The sequence below is a fragment of the Mandrillus leucophaeus genome, unplaced genomic scaffold, assembly GCF_000951045.1.
Source record: "Mandrillus leucophaeus isolate KB7577 unplaced genomic scaffold, Mleu.le_1.0 Scaffold842, whole genome shotgun sequence".
In the NCBI taxonomy this organism is placed as follows: Eukaryota; Metazoa; Chordata; class Mammalia; order Primates; family Cercopithecidae; genus Mandrillus; species Mandrillus leucophaeus.
In genome coordinates this window covers 836,393-854,984 of record NW_012109164.1, presented here as the reverse complement: position 1 = coordinate 854,984, position 18,592 = coordinate 836,393, and the positions used below count along the sequence as shown (strand labels likewise).

General features: G+C 40.3%; 1 protein-coding gene across 3 annotated transcripts in view; it reads left to right on the top strand.

Annotated features, from left to right (window-relative positions):
• The first annotated feature begins 8,088 nt into the window (after positions 1–8,088).
• The window catches only part of LOC105530756 (glycine N-acyltransferase-like protein 1), a 15,758-nt gene continuing 5,254 nt past the window's right edge, over positions 8,089–18,592 (top strand). The window contains exons 1-4 of one of the 3 annotated variants that reach the window (XM_011968429.1): positions 8,089–8,136; positions 9,101–9,224; positions 12,522–12,641; positions 13,325–13,432. In XM_011968429.1, coding sequence (XP_011823819.1) covers positions 12,564–12,641; positions 13,325–13,432 — 186 coding nt within the window. In that variant the 5' untranslated portion in view covers positions 8,089–8,136; positions 9,101–9,224; positions 12,522–12,563. Of the gene's footprint in view, positions 8,137–8,805; positions 8,880–9,100; positions 9,225–12,521; positions 12,642–13,324; positions 13,433–18,592 lie in introns of those variants that run through there. The other 2 variants (XM_011968427.1, XM_011968428.1) reach the window with 2 other exon arrangements.

Below are 18,592 nucleotides of genomic sequence, written 5' to 3'. Positions count from 1 at the left end.
TATGGGTGCAGTTTGTGGTGCTCCAGAACAGCTAAAATAGCACCACCAAAAATCACTGATCACAGATCACCTTAACAGACACAATAATACAGAAAAAGTCTGAATATTGTGGGAATGACCAAATGGTAACACAGACAGGAAGGGAGCACATTTGTTGGAAAAATGGTGCCAGTAGACTTGCTTCATGCAGGGTTGACACAAACCTTTTATATTTGTAAAACTACAGTACCTGTGAAGCACAATAAAGTGAAGTGCAGTAAAATGAGGTGTGCCTGTACTGATTTCATTTCCTTTAAACATGTATGCAGTAGGGATAGCTGGATCATATGATAGCTCTTTTTTTAACTTTTTGAGGAACTTCTGTATTGTTTTGCATAAGGCTGCACTAGTTTACATTCCCACCAACAGTACACAAGGATTCTCATTTCCTCACATCCTAACAGTTGTTATCTTTCATCTTCTTGATAATAGCAATTTTAAAAGGTGTGAGGTGATATTGTGATTTTAATTTGCTTTTTCTTGATAATGAGTACTGTTGAGCATTAACAACAACAACAAAAACCCCATTAGTTATTTTTATGTCTTCTTTTGAGAAGTGTCTATTCATGATGGCGGTGGGGAGCTAGCGGCAGCCGGCTGGGGAGGGGGTGTCCACGCACCACAAAGAGCTTCCCTGGGTGAATTCTGGGACCTGGAACAGCCTCCTCCTCTTCCCACTGCCTAGACCTGGGGAAGCCTTTTCTCATCCTTCTCACTCATCCCCCTGTGGCCGGGCGAGTGGGCTGAGCTGCTCCATGCTTGCGGAGCCCAGAGCTGAAACCCTTACCAGGAGTGCTGCGGAGTGAACTTCACTTCCTTTCCAGGGCGCACGCGTGAGCCACTACCCCAGGTTGTGTTGATGTCTTATTGCTATTTCTCCAAACAGTAATAAGGCCATTTTGCTCTTTCATCATTCATGTTTTCACTGGACTAGCACTTCTAATTTCCTTCCAAGTTTTTTCCTTGCACTAAAATCTGTCTTTGTATTTACATCCTGACTCCAGACTCCCTTTTCCAAATCTAGATAAGCACAGTGACCATTCAGCATAACCAAAATCCCTTTCTCACTGTTGCCTCTCTCCTGTCTGCTGCCCTTATTTAAAAAAACAAAACAAAACAAAACAAAAACAAAACAAAACAAAACAAAAAACAAGCAAAACAAACAAAAAATACCTTACTCAAGGAATTAGGTAGGAAAGGAATGACGGATCACTTTGGAGTTTGGGCTTAAAAACACACAAAAAAAGAAAAAAGTTAAAATGCACTTGTTTTCTCTACTGTGGCTAAGAATATTGCTCTACAGTATGAATTTTAATGTCATGTGTCTGTGTGAATGTAGTTTGGGTTTGAATAGCATTGAATGTGAGTGACTCCACAAGTACCTTCAAGTGCAGCCCCTTAGTTTAAAGAAGAAAGCGGGGGAAAATATTCCACAAAGCTTTCAGTTCCTTGAGTGCTTCCTTTTCCTAATGAGCATGGTTCTAAGAACTGGAGATGAGCCTGCTTTGGAAACAGCCCCTCTTTCCCAGTGTTTATTCTTAGGGCACCCCTTCATCCACTCCATACCCAATGGTCTCATTACCAAGTGATGATAAGTTAGCTAGAATTTAACACTTTTCTGTAACTTTAAACTTAGATTAGGCTTTGTTATAAATTTTTACACCATTCTTCTGTTAAAAATGCAGAATTGGGCTTTTTATAAAAAAAATATTGGATCAGATAAGCCCTTCCCTTTCCATTTGTCTCTAGGCAATGTGAGCTGATGGTTCTTAAGTTGTTGAGTTTTGTTTAGTATCCACTGCTCTTTAGCCAGGAATTCTCTGGTAATCTGAAGCAATGTGGCTGAAGACCAGTTTTTAAATTATGTGTTGACAAGTTGCCTTATATTTTAAAGGAGAAAAATTACTTGATTTATGTTATGCCAGGTGACAGCAACATGAAGTCCTAATTTATTGTTCTTGGTTCTTTTCCCACCTAATGTGAACTTCCTTGTACGTGAGCCCTCAGGAATGCCTACAGCTTCTGGTGCAATGTCTTCTCCCAAAGTGTTGGCCACCATTTCACCCAAGACCCTCTTTCAATCCTTGCTTTTCTGAATCAGATTTAGAGAGCACCACTGTCTCCCCTTATCCCTTACTTGATCTCCAAACCAGATATTCTTGCTATACTTTTCTTTTCAGTACCTCTGCCTGAATGGTGAGCTGCCATTTTAGGAAATTGGGTCAGATACCAATTTGGGAGCTTTTAAGTCAAAAACCTCTAACCCATTTCTTCCTGTGAAGGGGTGCAAGTCTCTGAAGCTCTCACTCACCTCTGTAGTCTGTGTAGAAAATGTACTGTCATCCCCCTGGCCCCCAACTGCCATTGCCTTTGGTGTGAGATGTTCCCTATTTCCTAGCTGAACTTGAGTCCATCTCTCCTCTGCTAGCCAACCCCCATCCAGCAATAAGGATCCAAGCCACAGCCTCCTATTCACACTCCCTGCCTCCATTCCACACTACCCTAGGGAATACCGGGATTCCCCACTCTGTCCACATACTGTAGCATTCATTCCCTATCTCTCTCATCCTCTTACCTGTGGTGGTTTATGGGTGTGATAGAGTTTTTAAGATTATTATAAACCAGTAAAAAGAAAAAAAAAAAAAGAGAGAGAGAGAAAGATCTATTCAGGGTATCTGTACATTTGATAAACAGCAAAGTTATTCTAGTCTTCGTATACTGGCTTTGTCTGGAAAAACCCTTTCCCAGTCATCCAGCAATTCTTGGCAGGGTTTCTGTTGTGGTCTGCAAGTGAACTTATTGCTGAAGTCTTCAGGCAGCCTAGCCTGGTGCTTGTGTCAGCAGGTGGTAGGCCTGGTTCCTGGGTCTGTAGAGTTGGGCCTAAATCCTGGATCCACTGGGGTGGATATTTTCACTGGGTATGCAGGCATGAACATAAAGCCCATGTCTACAAGGCAGGCATAGAGCCTGTACCAATAGGGGCTGGACTGAAGTGTGGGTCCACAGGGGCTGACATGGCTCTGATGTGGGCATTGAGCCTCTCTCTGCAGGCACTGGCTAGGTTCTGGAACGGGCCTAGTGTCTGGGTCTACTGGGATAAACATGGAATCTGAGTCCATGGGGACTGGCCTGGTACTGGTGCAGGATTAGAGCCTGAATATGGAGAAATGGACCTAGGATCTTGGTAGATGGAGGCTTACCTAAAGCCTGAGTCTTCAAAGATAGTCCTAGAGCCTTGGTCCATGATGTCCAGCCTAGCATCAGTGAGAGGTGACAATGTGCTAGCAGCCCTCACTCACAGCGCCTCCTCAGCCTCCAGCCTCGGCGTCCACTCTGGCAGCGCTTGAGGAGCCCTTCAACCCCCCGGAGCCCCTCTCTGGACTGGCTGAGGCCAGAGCCTCCTCCTTCTGCTTGCGGGGAAGTGTGGAAGGAGAGGGGCGGATGGGAACCGGGGCTGCACTCTGGGGGCCAGCGTGAGTTCCGATGGGGGGCGAGCTGGGGCTCGGTGGGCCCCGCACACGGAGTGGCCAGCCAGCGCCGCAGGCCCAGGGCAGTGAGGGGCTTAGCACCCAGGCCAGCAGCTGCGGAGGTTGCCCCGGCCCGGGCAGTGCCCACCAGCCGGGGCTGCACTCAAATTCTCACGGGGCCTTAGCTGCCTCCCCGCAGGGCACGGCTTGGGACCTGCAGCCCGCCATGTCCGAGCTCCCCGCCCTGTGGTGGGCTCCTGAGCAGCCTCAGCCTCCCGGACAGGGCGCCACCCCCTGCTCCATGGCACCTGGTCCCATGGACAGCCCAAGGGCTGAGGAGTGCAGACACGGCTTGGGACTAGCAGGCAACTCTGCCTGCAGCCCCGCTGCAGGATCCACTGGGTGAAGGCAGCTGGGCTCCTGAACTGGATGGGGACTTGGAGAACTTTTATGTCTAGCTGGAGGATTGTATGTGCACCAGTCAGCACTCTGTATCTAGCTAACCTAGTGCGTACTTGGAAAACTTTTATGTCTAGCTCAAGGATTGTAAATGCACCAATCAGCACTCTGTCAAAACAGACCAATAAGCTCTCTGTAAAGCGGACCAATCAGCTCTCTGTAAAATGGACCAATCAGCAGGATGTGGGTGGGACCCGATAAGGGAATAAAAGCAGACTGCCTGAGCCAGCCAGCGGCAACCCTAGGCTCCCGTTACACACCGTGGGAGCGTTGTTCTTTTGCTCTTTGCCGTAAATCTTGCTGCTGGTCATTATTTGGGTCCACGCTGCCTTTATGAGCTGTAACACTCACCAGGAAGATCTGCAGCTTCACTCCTGAAGCCAGCAAGACCACTAACCCACCGGGGAGAACAAACAACTCCAGACGCGCTGCCTTTAAGGGGTGTAACACTCACCATGAAGGTCTGCAGCTTCACTCCTGACAGCAAGACCACGAACCCACCAGAAGGAAGAAACTCCAGACACATCTGAACGTCTGAAGGAACAAACTCCAGACACACCATCTTTAAGAACTGTAACGCTCACTGTGAGAGTCCGTGGCTTCATTCTTGAAGTCGGTGAGACCAAGAGCCCATCAATTCTGGACACATCAGGAACTACTGAACTCAGCCTGTACACTGGGTTTGCTAGAGCACAGCTGGGCCCTGAGCTTATTGGATCCTGGGACACAAAAACCAGCTTGAAGCCTGAAGCTGGCCTAGGACTGGGGTAGGGTGGGGCCAGTGTAGAGCCTGAGACCACGATTTTGAACCACAGACTAGATACTTTAGAGAAGTGGACTTGGCGAATCCCCTGCTGGAGTCCTGCAGAGTAACCACTCTGTCAGATAGCATGTGTTTCTGGGAGGAAAGCATAGGGGTCTAGTTCCAGCCTTACCCCATTGCATCCCATAGGCACAGGCTGACTTTTAGAGACACTCCAGAGCTGGTCTGAAAGGCTGATGCAAAGAAGTCGCCTTGGGAACTGAAGTGGTCGAAGAAGCTCAACAAGCTCAGCAAACCCTACAGATGGGAGAGGAGCCCACAGATGGTAGAGGAAGCTATTCTCCTGGCCAAAGTCCTGATACAGAGTTTGTCAGAAACATAGGCGGACTGGAGGCAGATTGCAGCTAGCACTGGCGCTGGAATTGAAACCCCCCTTGTAGTCCCATAGATAGATTTTTGTATAAACATAGAAATTGGCCCTCTGGTCTTAAAGCTTGAAACTTTCATTTGTTTTATATTAATTTCATTCTTAGTAAAGGACCCCTAGGTACCTCAGAAAGTATCAAAGAACTGAAACTCACCAGATAAGCCCATCCACACAATGGACCCCAGGCTTCTCATAAATCATGATTGCTTCCTTAGGTCTCCTGAGTTCCTGTTTTTCTACACATTGTTACATTTCTTCCCTGCTATGTAAACTCATAATTTAGTTGGTCAGGCAGATGGATTTGAGACTGAGCTTGCATCTCCTGTGCTGCAGCATCCAATTCGGCCTTCTTCCTTGGCAATAATTGGTGATATTGATTGGTTTTCTGTGCAGTGAACAGCAGGACCTAGACCACACCCCTGGTGTTTAGTAATGGATTTTTGTTCCCCGACCCGGAACCCTTTGGATTGGCAGCCATGGGCCTGGAGTCCCAAAGCCCTCCTAAGCAGCTGCTTACCCAATTTTGACTGGAGATGAGTTCTCTCTCTTTGGGGCCAGCCGCAGCTGGCCTCAACCATGTTCTTGATTACCTTGGAAGAACTGCTTTTGAAATTTGACATCTGCATCCAGATAGGTGGCTGTCTTTTGTGGGCCCAGAAAGAAGGATCTGCTCCTCTCAATTTGGGAAATTTTTAAAGGAATTTCCATTTGCAGGTTGAACAAGCCCAACTGATGAAAAGAGGGAAGTACCCTGATTGTTCCAGTATGGACACTCCTGGGAGCTTGTTTGTCATTGTGTGTGTGTCCAGGCAATTGAGTATCTTTTGTGGTTACCAGAGAGTGGGATCAGCTCCTCTCCTTTGGAGAAATTCTGAAGGAATTTCCATTTGCAGATTGATTGAACCCAACCAATGGAGAGAGGAATCACCCCAACTCGTTCAGTTTGCAGACTTTTGGGGCTTGTTTGATCCTGCAGCAGTTGGATTGTTTTAGTGACTGTTTGCATGTGTCTGATGTAGTCATGGGAAATTAGAATTTAATAAACTGACACTCTTTTATAACACTGTTTGACCCCAGTATAGTTTGGAATCTGGTATTTGCTCTTGAATGGGAAAGTGGGTTGGATTTCCGTGTATCCAGGCTTTTGTGCTGCTGTTGGGCCAAGTTAATATGTGATGTTCTCCTGTGGTGCTGTTTGACCCCAGTGTTCTTTGGAGTCTGGAGAGGTTTGGACTTTAAAAATTAAACTGTCACGGAAACTGTTTTACCGAAAATTTTGGTTCACAGCCTTCACTGGATTATTGATCAAGGCTAACAAAGTTCAGCCATGTGAAGTTTGCAGACTGGTGAGTTTGTATTTCAATAGCTAGACTTCCAAGGTAAACGCTATTGGATCTTTTTGTGTATGTATGTCTAGATGTGTTTATGTGTAGGCATTTGTATTACTTTAAATGTTGTGACTATCCAATTGGCTTATAATTAAAAGAATGCTCATAGATAAAGTAAATAACTCCAAAGTATTTTTCATGTTCATGTTAAGTAAATCTTTAGCAAGCTAGTATTAAAAGTCTTGTAAAATAAAAATAGAAATGTCATCATAATTGTCAGCATACATTTTCGTCTGGGTTTTACATTTGTCTCTGCTAGGTATTTTGAGGTATCAGAGTTTGATACAGAAGTTTATAAACTTGTAACCAGAGTTTGAGATGAACCTGGGAAACAAAGACCCGCTCCCCCCATCTCTATAAAATAAAAATAAAAAATTAACCAAGCACAGTGATTTATACTTGTAGTCCCAGCTATGCAAGAGACTGAGGTTGGAGGATTGCTTGAGCCTGAAAGATAAAGGCTGCAGTGCGTCTTGATCCTGCCACTGCACTCCAACCTAGGTGAAAGAGCGAGACCCTTCAAAAAAACAAATAGAGACAGAGAATAACAATGGGGCACATAAACATTGCAGAGTGACTAGGGGAGGAGTTGTAATTTTTAATAGGATGGCCAAAGGAGGCCTTATTGAGCAGGTGGCTTTTAGGTGAAGACTTAGAAAAGGTATTAGAGTCTTCTATACGTCTAGTGAGAAAACAGAATACAGGCAGAAGAAAAAGGACAGCCAAGTGCCTGAAGCAGCGAGGCCAAAAGAGTGAGGTCTAGGACCTGACTGGACAGATATCCGGGAGGTAACTGGACTCTAACTTAGAGAACTGTTATAAGCAATTTGTATCTCTTTCTCTAAATGAGATTGAGAGTTACTGCAGGAGTTGCACAAAGGAATGACAAAATCTGGCTTTTGTTTTAAAAGGGGCATCCAGGTTTGTTATTGATGGAAGACTAAAGACATTCTCCATCCAGAAAAGACTACTAAGAACTGTGAAGCATATAAAAGTTAACCCTACTTGGGGCAAAGTTTCATGAATGCTGGCAGATGACACAAGCTTCTTAGGTCAAAGACAGGGTTTTATGACTCACTCAACAGGGAGAATGATTTTTGTGTTTGTGTCAGTCATCCTTGCTCCACAAGTCCTGCAGAGGAAATACAGAAACGCAGTTTAATGTTGCAAATGCAACAGATGTGTGTTGCGGCCAAGCAACCCTGAATTTAGGGAACCTGGATGTTTTATAATGAACTGCAAGCAAACCTGTCTGAACTTTGCTCCAGAGGGGGACATTATCTTTCTTATCCTCATCAGTAAGCAGACCTGCCCTCTGCTTCAGAAGAAAGCAATGTATCTAGCTTCCAAGATGTCGTCTTTACAAACATCCTTGAAAAGATAGGAGTGAAGGCTATCGATGTCTCTGCTCATAAGACATACAGAAATGTGAGAGGTCATGAAGAATTTTCTCCCAACCAGAATTAGCAGGATGTCATAATGAATTGGATGTACAGTGGGAGCGGAAAAGATACTTAAGAATAACTCCAAAAATTTTTATTTGAACAGGGGAAAAAATGGAGTTGCCATCAACTAAGTTGAGAAAGACTACAGGTGAAGTAGGCTGGGTGGAGAGGGTGGATAAGGAGTTCGATCTGAGACATAATGAGTCTGAGATGGCTATTGGATGGAATCCAAGAAATGTCAAACAGGCCATTAGATACATATGTCTTGAGTTTGGAAAAAAGTTTGAGTAATAATTTAAATGTATTAGTCATTGGCAGGTACATTTATTTTAAAGCCATGAGACCAGATGGGATCACCAGGAACTTTGAAGTGATCCAAAATTAAGAAATTGGGGAGAATATAAGGGTCCACCGAGGAGACTGAGAAGAAGTAACCTTTAGTAAAGTTAAAGGAAAACCGAGAGTGTGTTGTCTTGGAAACCAAGTGACAGAAGTTCATTAAAGGATGATCTATTAAGATGAGAAGCAATAATTGACCATTGGATTTAATAACATAGAGATCACTGATGGCTTTAAAAAGTGTTTCAGTAGAATGGTAGCAGCAAAAACCCAATTACATAAGATTAGGAGGGGGATTAGAGATAGCATGTGTAGATAATCCTTTCAATAAATTTTGCCACAAAGTGTTAAACTAATTATGGCCTGAGAAGGACTCTGTACTTCTACATTTCAGTCCTGTGGGTGAACTGTTACTTACTTTAATAGTCAGACAAAATTGAAAACCTTATTTAGTAGTGTACGCCTGTAACAATACTTGAGTGTTGGCCAATCCCAGCAGCCATACTTCAATCACTCATAGACTGCTGAATGTTCAAACTGTGTTCAAATAAGGCAAACCCCCAGTTGTAACCAATCTCACTGTTTCTGTACCTCATTTCCGGTTCTTGTACTTCACTTTACCTTTTTTTGTCTATAAATTCGTTTTGACCACGAGGCACCCCCGGAGCCTCTGTGAATCTGTTGTGATTCTGAAGGCTACCGGATTCACAGATTGTTTATTGCTTAATTAAACTCCTTTAAATTTAATTCAGCTGAAGTTTTTATTTTATCAGATGGTGTCAGAAGCAGGATCTGAAGTGGAGCTTCTAGTATCCCCAGGAGCACTAAGTGAACACAGAAAGTACCTGCAGGATCCAATTGTGTCCACTGGTCTCTCAGAGAGACTGAGGATAATACGTAAGCTCCCTCTCGCATTTTGGAGGTTCACGCATTTGTGTTTTGAGCTCTTTGAGTTGCTTGGAGCAAATTTCTGATCCAAACTGGGTTTGGAGTCATAACAGGAAATAGACTGGGTCTGGGAAAAGATTTGATCTTGGAATTGATGGACTTGGATCCAGTTAGAGGCCTCTTACATCTCACTGCGTCAGAAAGGAACTGATATTAAGCAGTAACGTTGCAGGAGTTACAAAATTTGGCTTTTGAAAATTCACAGGGATATTTGTGTTCTACCCCTTTGTTTGTTTTTCTTTCTTTCTTTCTTTTTTTCTTTCTTTCTTTCTTTCTTTTATTTTTTTGTGCGCCTAGGTAGGAAAAAATTCATTGGCTTATCAAGAGAACCAAAGAGTAAAGCCAATATTTTAGGTAAAACTTGGATCCTTAATTTCTGGAAAACTGAGTTCCTTCTGGCTTATACATTAGGACTGGGAGGCAGCTAAGTCTTACAGAAAAGGCAAAATGTTACTAAAGATAACTTAGAGTGGAACATTCCAAATGAATGGCAATGCCAATGCATTTAAACAATGCCAAGTACATTTAAAAATGAGAGCTCTCAGGAAAGTCCCTTTTGACTAAAAACAGTTTTGGCACTATGGGATGTCAACTGCTATTCTCTTTGGAATAATCTGCCTTGCACTCTTTGTTGACCGCTGTGGGTGACAGGATGAGGCACGTACAGAATCGTGGGACCTGGGGAGCTTTTTCCTTCTCCCTACAAAAAAAGACACTTGATAGCTGATGGGACTGTGGGGAAAAAAGACAAAAATATATAGCGTTTATTCTGTTTCCATAATTCTCATCTTTAACTATGGTTCAAGTGCCTTCCATGTTTTTTTCAATTTAGCCTAAAAATAAAAACTTGTCAATGGTACAAAATAAAATTCTTAAATAAGAAATAAATCACACATACTTTTACCACCCAAAAACAATTTTCATGTTTTTTTATTCCCTTCAAGTCCTTGTCCACATGCAAACATAATATGGGTACATGTGTAAAAGTTATATATTTTGATTTTTTTACTCATTATTCATTATAATTGCTTTTTTATAGTCTTCACAGTGACCACTGACTGTGTACTACTCATATTTACTACCTGCCATTCACAAATTTACAATTTCTCTTTAGTGGACATTAAACTTATTTTCCATATATTATGAAAAATTATTTTAGTTAAGGAATGAAATTCTGATACATAATACAACATAGGTGAACCTTGAAAACATTATGCTAAGTGAAATAAGCCAGACCCAGATGGACCAATATCATAGGATATATAGGAGCCAGGGACTAGGGAGACAGGGAATGAGTAATTGTGGTTTAATGGGTATAGTTGCCATTTAGGATGACAAAAACGTTCTGGAAATGGATAAGCATTATGAATGTACATAATGCTGCTGCATTCTATGCTTTAAAATGGTTAAATGGTTAAGTTCTGTGTTATGTATACTTTACAACAATTTTTTAAAGAAGGTGGGGAGTGGTCTCTCCAGGTTTTTAGCAGCTTCCTGATTTAGAAAAGAAATGTTAATGGTAGGAATACAGGTAGAGAACACTTTTATTTGGGTAGATGTTAGAAGCTGAGGCCAGGGTGGGGTCATAAGAGCAATATTAAGTATGAGGTGGAGGAGGCCCTCAACTAAGGTCATTGCAAGGGGATGGAGCAGGGAATGGATAGGAGAGGTATTTTGGACAAAGATGTGGCAGCTGATAGGTGTGGGGATTGTTCTCATGTATCAGCCCAGGCTATAGTGTTCCCGGGGCAAACGGAACACAAGTTTTTTTTGCGGGGAGTGATATAGCATGGTAGATCTTGAGTTAAAACTTTAAAATCTTGACCAAAAGCTCAAAGGAGAACACAATAGTGAAACACATAGGTATGGGCAATTTTAGTTAAATCAGGTGAGAAACGGAGCAAAGAAATCACTTGGAGATGGAAAAAAACACCAGTGTTTTTTGACAGCTACAAGAACAGCAGAGTCAGACAGAGGATAGGCTTATGCCAGAGATCCAGTTTTATTTACTAAAAGTTCCTTGAGTATTCAAACATTCCGAAATTCTGAGATCTTGCACAAGGATGCCTTTGTTTAAACATTGCTTCATCTAGCTACAGAACATAGTTTAACTTTGAGGACTTCGACCCCAGACAAGACAAAATATGTTCCACCTTGCCTATTACTTAACACATATTTGTTAACTATTTAACCTTCATGGATAAAAAATTTCAAACGTGTATTAACTAATTTGCAAATGATTGTTTCAAATATCTGATCCATGGGTTTCTTCTCTTACATTAATTAAGCTTGTCATAAGTTCTTTACATTTTTAATTATTGTTATATTATTTGATATAATTGCTGAATCTCTATGTGACATGTTGATTAATATAAAGTCAATTTTAAAAACCAACATGTTAAATATTGTTCTTACTTTATTCCAGGTATAATACTATGCATTTTATATGTATTGCATTGTGTAATCTAGTTCCTCTGGAAAACATGCATTCTAATTTCCATTTCCAACGTGTTGAGAAAACACATTGAGGTTCTGATTGGTTAAGCAACTTAACAAAGAAGTAGGAGACAGAACTAAAATTTGAAAGCAGCCTAAACTTTGAACCTATCAGTTGTGATGATAACCTTCTCCAAGTTATTGTTAAATTATTGGCACATTTCTGAGAATTCTGAATGAACTTTCAATAAAAGTTTACAGGTATGTGTCAAAATTTTTCTATCTTTTTTAAATTTTTGTAATGAAACTGGGACAAGTTCCAAAATGGCCATAGGCCTGAAATATTTGGCCCTGAGAAACTAAAGAAAATCTGTGCCAACTCCTGCTCTAAGTGTTTTAGTCATACTTGTTCTTAGAGAGCTGATATTTTCTATTCCGGATGAAAGAAGAATTCTCAGGCATCTGATGACCAAAATACGGGAAAAAAGTTGTGATGGTGGTGGTAGAGTGTCTGCTACAGGCATTTCGGAAGCTCACAGAACTCTTAATATTCACTTTTAATTCATTCCACCAGGGAGGAAGGGCCTGGGTTTCAGAGCCATTCATATATGGTTTCAAAATCTGACTTTGGCATTTATCTCTGTAAGAACTTGAGAAATTTACTTAGTCTCTCTGAGCTTTGGTATATTCAGAATGAAGATGATACTAACAGTACCTACACCATGAGTGTTACTTGAATGGAGATATATAAAGTGCATTTTAAATTCATTTGGTTCCTTAACATGTTCCGTTCACTTCTTATCTTTTCAGAGTTTCTTCTTGAAGGTCTCGAGGTCTGAAGCATCCCACAGAATGATCCTACTGAATAACTCCCATAAGCTGCTGGCCCTATACAAATCCTTGGCCAGGAGCATCCCTGAGTCCCTGAAGGTGAGGGAACCGTGGGAGGTCAGGGTATGGGAGTAGGGGTGTTGAGGATGAGAAAATAGCAAGCTTGTGATTCTGGTCCTTCCTGACTTTTTGCAAAGGGTTCAAGCTGGGAAACAGGATGGGGTTGGGGGCACAAGAGGCATATCACGAGCTGCTGCTTCTCTTCGGGAAGAGGCAGCTAGGCCCACTCAGCAGGTTTTGTCGCCCATTGGAGAGGCGGTGGAGAATGGTTGCTACGAACATGGTTTGGAGCCAGTCCGAATGGATATGCATTCCAAGGCTGCCATTTTCTAGTCGTATGGCTTTGTGGATGTTTCTTTCCCTTTCTCTGACTTTGTGTTTGGTCTTTTCTTCAATGAAATAGGAATACGATTAGCACCTACCTCTTAAAGTTGCTGTGGGCACTGAATAAATCTATGCAATATAAGTGCTAAGAGCATTGCCAAGTGCCCAGCTAGTGCACAGTAGCTCTTTGGTATCACAAGGACACCTACCTGTGAGTTCTGCCTGCTTGCTGGTATCTTCACATCCATCAGTATGGTCCTGGAGATGCTGCTTATCTCACCATCACGGATGTGGTCCCAGTACCTTTTCTTAACCTCCATTTTTCTCTTCCTCTTCACATCCAGATCCCCATCTCTGGGGATCTCCACCTCTCCTAGTCCCTTTCATTCCTCCTTCAGGTGTACGGCTCTGTGTATCACATCAATCACGGGAACCCCTTCAACATGGAGGTGTTGGTGGACTCCTGGCCCGACTATCAGATGGTTATTATCCGGCCTCAAAAACAGGTAGGCACACAGACAGGGACTGGTGGAGCCAGGCAGGTCCAGAGGGCCTGAGGAACTGACCAGTTCAGACACCAGGGCTGCTTTTATAGGGTGAAAGGAAAAGTGAGTATTTTAAAACACTCCTTCAGTACTTGGCACCTTGCATGAGTGCCACGTGTTCCCACCCTTTCTGTAAAGCCTAGGACTCTTCTGGGAAAGGTGGTGGAGGGTGGAGGTGAGGAAAAGGAGAAGGCTGACATTCACAGATTAAGGGCCCTTTGAGGTGGCAGGGGTCACCTGCAGGGGCTGAAAAGAGGCCAATTTACAGGGAAGGTTGGGTGTCTGAGATATCAGAACAGTGACTTAGAAACAAAAACCAGAGCAGAAGTCTACCGGTAAAATTACCTCTCAGGGCCAGGCATGGTGTCTTGTACCTGTAATCCTAGCACTTTGGGAGTCCAAGGCAAGAGTATCACTTAAGCCCAGGAGTTTGAGACCAGCCTGTGCAGCATAGTGAGACCTCATCTCTACAGAAAATAAACAAAATTAGCAGGGCATGGCGGTGCATGTTTATACTCCTAGCTACTCAGGAGGCTGAGGTGGGAGGATGGCTTGAGCCCCAGAAGGTGGAGGCTGCAGTGAGCCAAGATCACACTACTGTACTGAAGCCTGGGCAATACAGTGAGACCCTGTTGTTTTTGTTTGGTTTTGTTTTGTTTTTAAAAAGTTACTTCTTAGGAGCCAGGGAAGGGGCTCATAATTACTGTGTGTCAACTATGTGAATGCACATCTTTTGTTAGTGAATGTTATCATCAGAGCAATCTTATGAAGTGAGCATTAATATCTCCAATTTAGAGATAAGGAAATGACACTGAGAAATATTAAGTCATGCAACTGCTGGATTCCTGATGTTAAGGCATTGCCCGATCTGAATTCAAGTTCAGCGGACTCTGCCACTTTTACTCGCTATATAACCGTAGGCCCTTCTCTGAGTTTCATTGTCTGTTAAAATGGGGAAAATAAGAGGACCTTCTTCAGAGGATTACACAAGGTTTAAATGAGATACTGTATGTCAAACACTTAGTACATGGCACATAAATGTGAATAGTGTTTACCATAATTAGCTGTTATTGGTAAAAATACACCTAGGTTTAGTGAGGACACGCAAGGAATAAATGATTGAGCTGAAATAATAATACAAACCTAGGTGTATTTTTTTCCTAAATACTTCCCCTTTGTGTATGTGTGTTTCATACACATCTGGTTAGTGAACTGAAGCCTTATTGCCAGCCCAGCTTCATGTGGGCATAAACCCTGGGGCCCCAAATAATAATAAGCCACACCAGGGCAAGACTAGTTTGCAAACTGGGTCAGGATTGGGATGCAGAAAGTGACAAAGTGACCCTAGCTTGAGGAACAAAGGGGTAAAGGGGATGGGATGCTGAGCCTAACACCTTCCTTAGGGATGTTCTTTTGATCTCCTGGCTTCCTGACAATTTGGGATCAAAGATTAATGTTTAGTTTATTTAATCCATGGTCCAGTTTCTTCAAAGTGTGATATGCTAAATAACCTAAATAACTATAGGAAGTCAAATAGTTCTTTTTACTTCAGTAACTTTGTAGTTATTATATGTATTTTAGCAATGCAACAATAGCATCAAATCATAACTTCACATATGCATTGCTTTGAATAAAGATAGATTTATAAAATGAGTCAATGAACAAAAATATGAAAATATAAAAGTTCCACACCACACATATATGACCAAAAAAAAAAAGGAAAGAATGAAATATGCTGCAATTTACTTGGAAATACATTCACCTAGTCTGATTCCATAGCATACCATGTTTCTTTCAGTATTGAAAGTCAATCTGATTTTGAATAACAGCTTTTCAGGGTGGGATGCAGGAGAATTTATCTAGAAAAAAATTAATTTTTTCATTGCCGGTTTTTAATCACAAAGAAAATCTATGCTGATTATACAAGTAGAAAAATCCCACATGATTTTAAAAAGCTAATAACCTCTCACCTCCCCTTCTGTCCTCTTCTCCTTTCCTACCCCTTGGTGTAATCAGTGTCCTTGCCCATACTAATACACAGAGGGCTATTCACTGATGATCTCTTTTGTCATCACTTTTTAATTTGTCTATAACATATGGACATCACTTTGGGTGAATTAATACAGCACTAACGTATTCGTTTTAACAACTGTGGCATTTCATACAGTCAATGCAATGGTATTTAGTCAATCATTCTCATGCTATTGGGTTCAAATTGTTCATACTTCTTTGCCACTACAAACAAGCTTCAATAAACATCTTCATATACATATCTTTACATCCTGGAAATTTTTCTCAATACAATTGATTTCCAAAAGGGATATCTCCAAGTTAGAGTTTATCTTATTCTAAGCGGCAATGCCAGATTACCTTCCCAAAGGATTTCACAATTTTATTTTTATTAGCAATGTGTGGAAGAATTGTTTCCTCATATTCTCACCAGCAATGAATGTTATCCCTCTTTTTATGTATCCCAAACTGGTGGGTGAAAAATGGCATCTTATTGTAGATTTAATTTGCATTTCCCTAACTAGTGATATTGAACAAATTATATTTTCATGTTTGTCAGTAATTTGGTATTTACTCTTGACCTGTTTATATTCTTTGACCATTTTTACACTGGAGTTTTGTGTCATTCTTAAAATTTTGTAAGTGTTTTAGATACTAGGGATGCTAAAAAAAGGTGTATGCTACAAATTTGTCGCCCAATTTAGAATTGACTATAAGAAATTTTTTATTTTCATGTAATCAAATACAGTATCTTTTTCAGTATGACTTCTGAGGTTTTGGGTTTTTTAAGTTAATAGGAAGATTTTTCCTACTCCAAGATCATACAAATATTTTCTTATTTTGTCTTGCAGTGAGTTAATTTTTACTTTTGACATTGCAAACTTCATTCTGTTTGGAATATATTTTTGAATAGCATGAATTAACATTCTTTTATATTAATCTTCCTTTTGGCTGGCTGATTATGTTAGTACTATTTATTAAATAAGTAATTCCCTACTGAAACATGAATGTCTGTTTTGTTGTATAACATGTTATATATTTTTGTATCTGTTTCTGTATTTTTTCTAGTCTTTTCTCATGCTATTTCATTGTTTTTTGGATAAATTTTAATATCTAATAAAGCAAATCACCCTTCACCAATCTTTTTTTGCTTTCCTATTTCTTATAAACTTAATAGCTATATGAACATAAACTAATTTTTCCAGTTCCCCACCAACTACCCCAAATAACTATTGCAATTGTGATTGGTATTGGAGGAGCATTTTTCGACAATTTTGGAAGGATTAATAATTTCGTGATACTAAATTTTTTTATCAGGAAATATGGTCTTTTGTCACTTTTTTCAGTTTGTGTTCTATGCCATCTGGTAAAATGTTAGTGTTTTCCAGTGGAAAACTAAGTGATTTTTCCACTAAGTTTACCCTTAGGTATTTTATACTATTTGTTAAGATTATTAAATTATTTTTCCTGTTATATTTCTGAGCATTATTATTTTGTTATTTCTTTGTTTTTGTATTCTTGATTTCCAAATATGTCACACTATTCTTTAAAACCCTGTTTGTGTGGGGCATTATTTGTTTTGTTTTTTGTCGAAGTCTCTTGGATTTTCTAAATGTGTAATACTCTGATCTACAAACAAAGTAATTTGCTGCTTCTTTGCCAATATTTGTATGGGTTTTTAGTTTCTTGCCTTATTGCATAATATACAACCTAAGAAAACAATTCCAACTAACAATAATAGTATTTCTATACTTGTCTCATTCCTGATTTTAATGAAATAGCTATAAAAGCTTACATTTGGAATTACATTTGATTCTGTATTTACAGGTTTAGAGCATTTTTCTGTTGTTCCTACTTTCATAGAACTTATATTTAGAGTGGAGGGTAAATTTTATGTTATTTAATTTTTGTCTTTTCTATTTGGCAATATATACACTCATGACATTTTTTCTCCTTTAATTTATTACACTAAAAGATCTTCCAATTAAAGCCATTCTGGCCTTTCTAAGCCAACTGCTCATGTTCACATTCTTTTATATATGCTATTGAATATTTTATTCCTAATTTTTTAGGGAATATGGTCATAACTCTCTTTTTGTTATTTCCTTACCAGATTTGGCATTAGGATCTTTTCATCTGTTACCAAAGTCTACTATTAAAATCATGTGTTTGTTTTTGACTTATGTAGAACTTAAATGTAAAATAATCTGATTTTGGCTACATTTTATTTTTTAATTTCAACATTCTTTTTAGATACAGGGGATACATGTGCAGATTTGTTATATGGGAATATTGCATGATGCTGAGTCTTGGAATACTGACAGATCCCATCACCCTAGTATTGAGCATAGTACCCAATAGGCAGTTTTCTAACTCAGCCCCTTTTCCTCCACCCTCTAGTAGTCCACAGTGCTATTGTTCCTACATTTATGTCCCTGTATGATCAATGCTTAGCTCCCAGTTATGAATGAGAGCATGTGATATTTGATTTTCTGTTACAGCAATAATATGCTTAGAATTATTGCACTGTGGAAAGCAGTCTGGAAATTTCTTAGAGAACTTAAAACAGAGTTGCCATTCGACCCAGCAACACCTTTACTGGGTAAATACCCAAAGAAAATGAATCATCGTACCAACATGACACATGCACTTGTATGTTCATTGCTACGCTGTTCACAATAGCAAAGACATGGAATCAACCCAGGTGCTCATCAAAGGTAGATTGGATAAAAAAAAAAACAACTTGGTACATATATTTTTATAGAATACTATGCAACAATAGAAAAGAATAAATTCATGTCCTTTGTAGCAACATGGATGGCACTAGAGGCTGTAACTCTTGTCTACTTTTTAAAAGGTAGATGTTTAATTTAATTTTTGATATTTTCTGTTAGTTTGTTGAGGATTTCTGTTTTTTTGAAAGTCAATTTTGATAGGTTATTCTTGAAGGATAACATCCATTTCTTTTATCAGTAAATATGTTGCCCTGGGGTAGTATGTAATCTCTATTAGAAGTCTTTTGTTCTTTTCTCTGTTTCTTCTGTTTCTGTTCTCATAGCTTATAGTCTATTTTTTTCTTTTTTCTATTTCTCTTGTATTTCTTTTAATAAA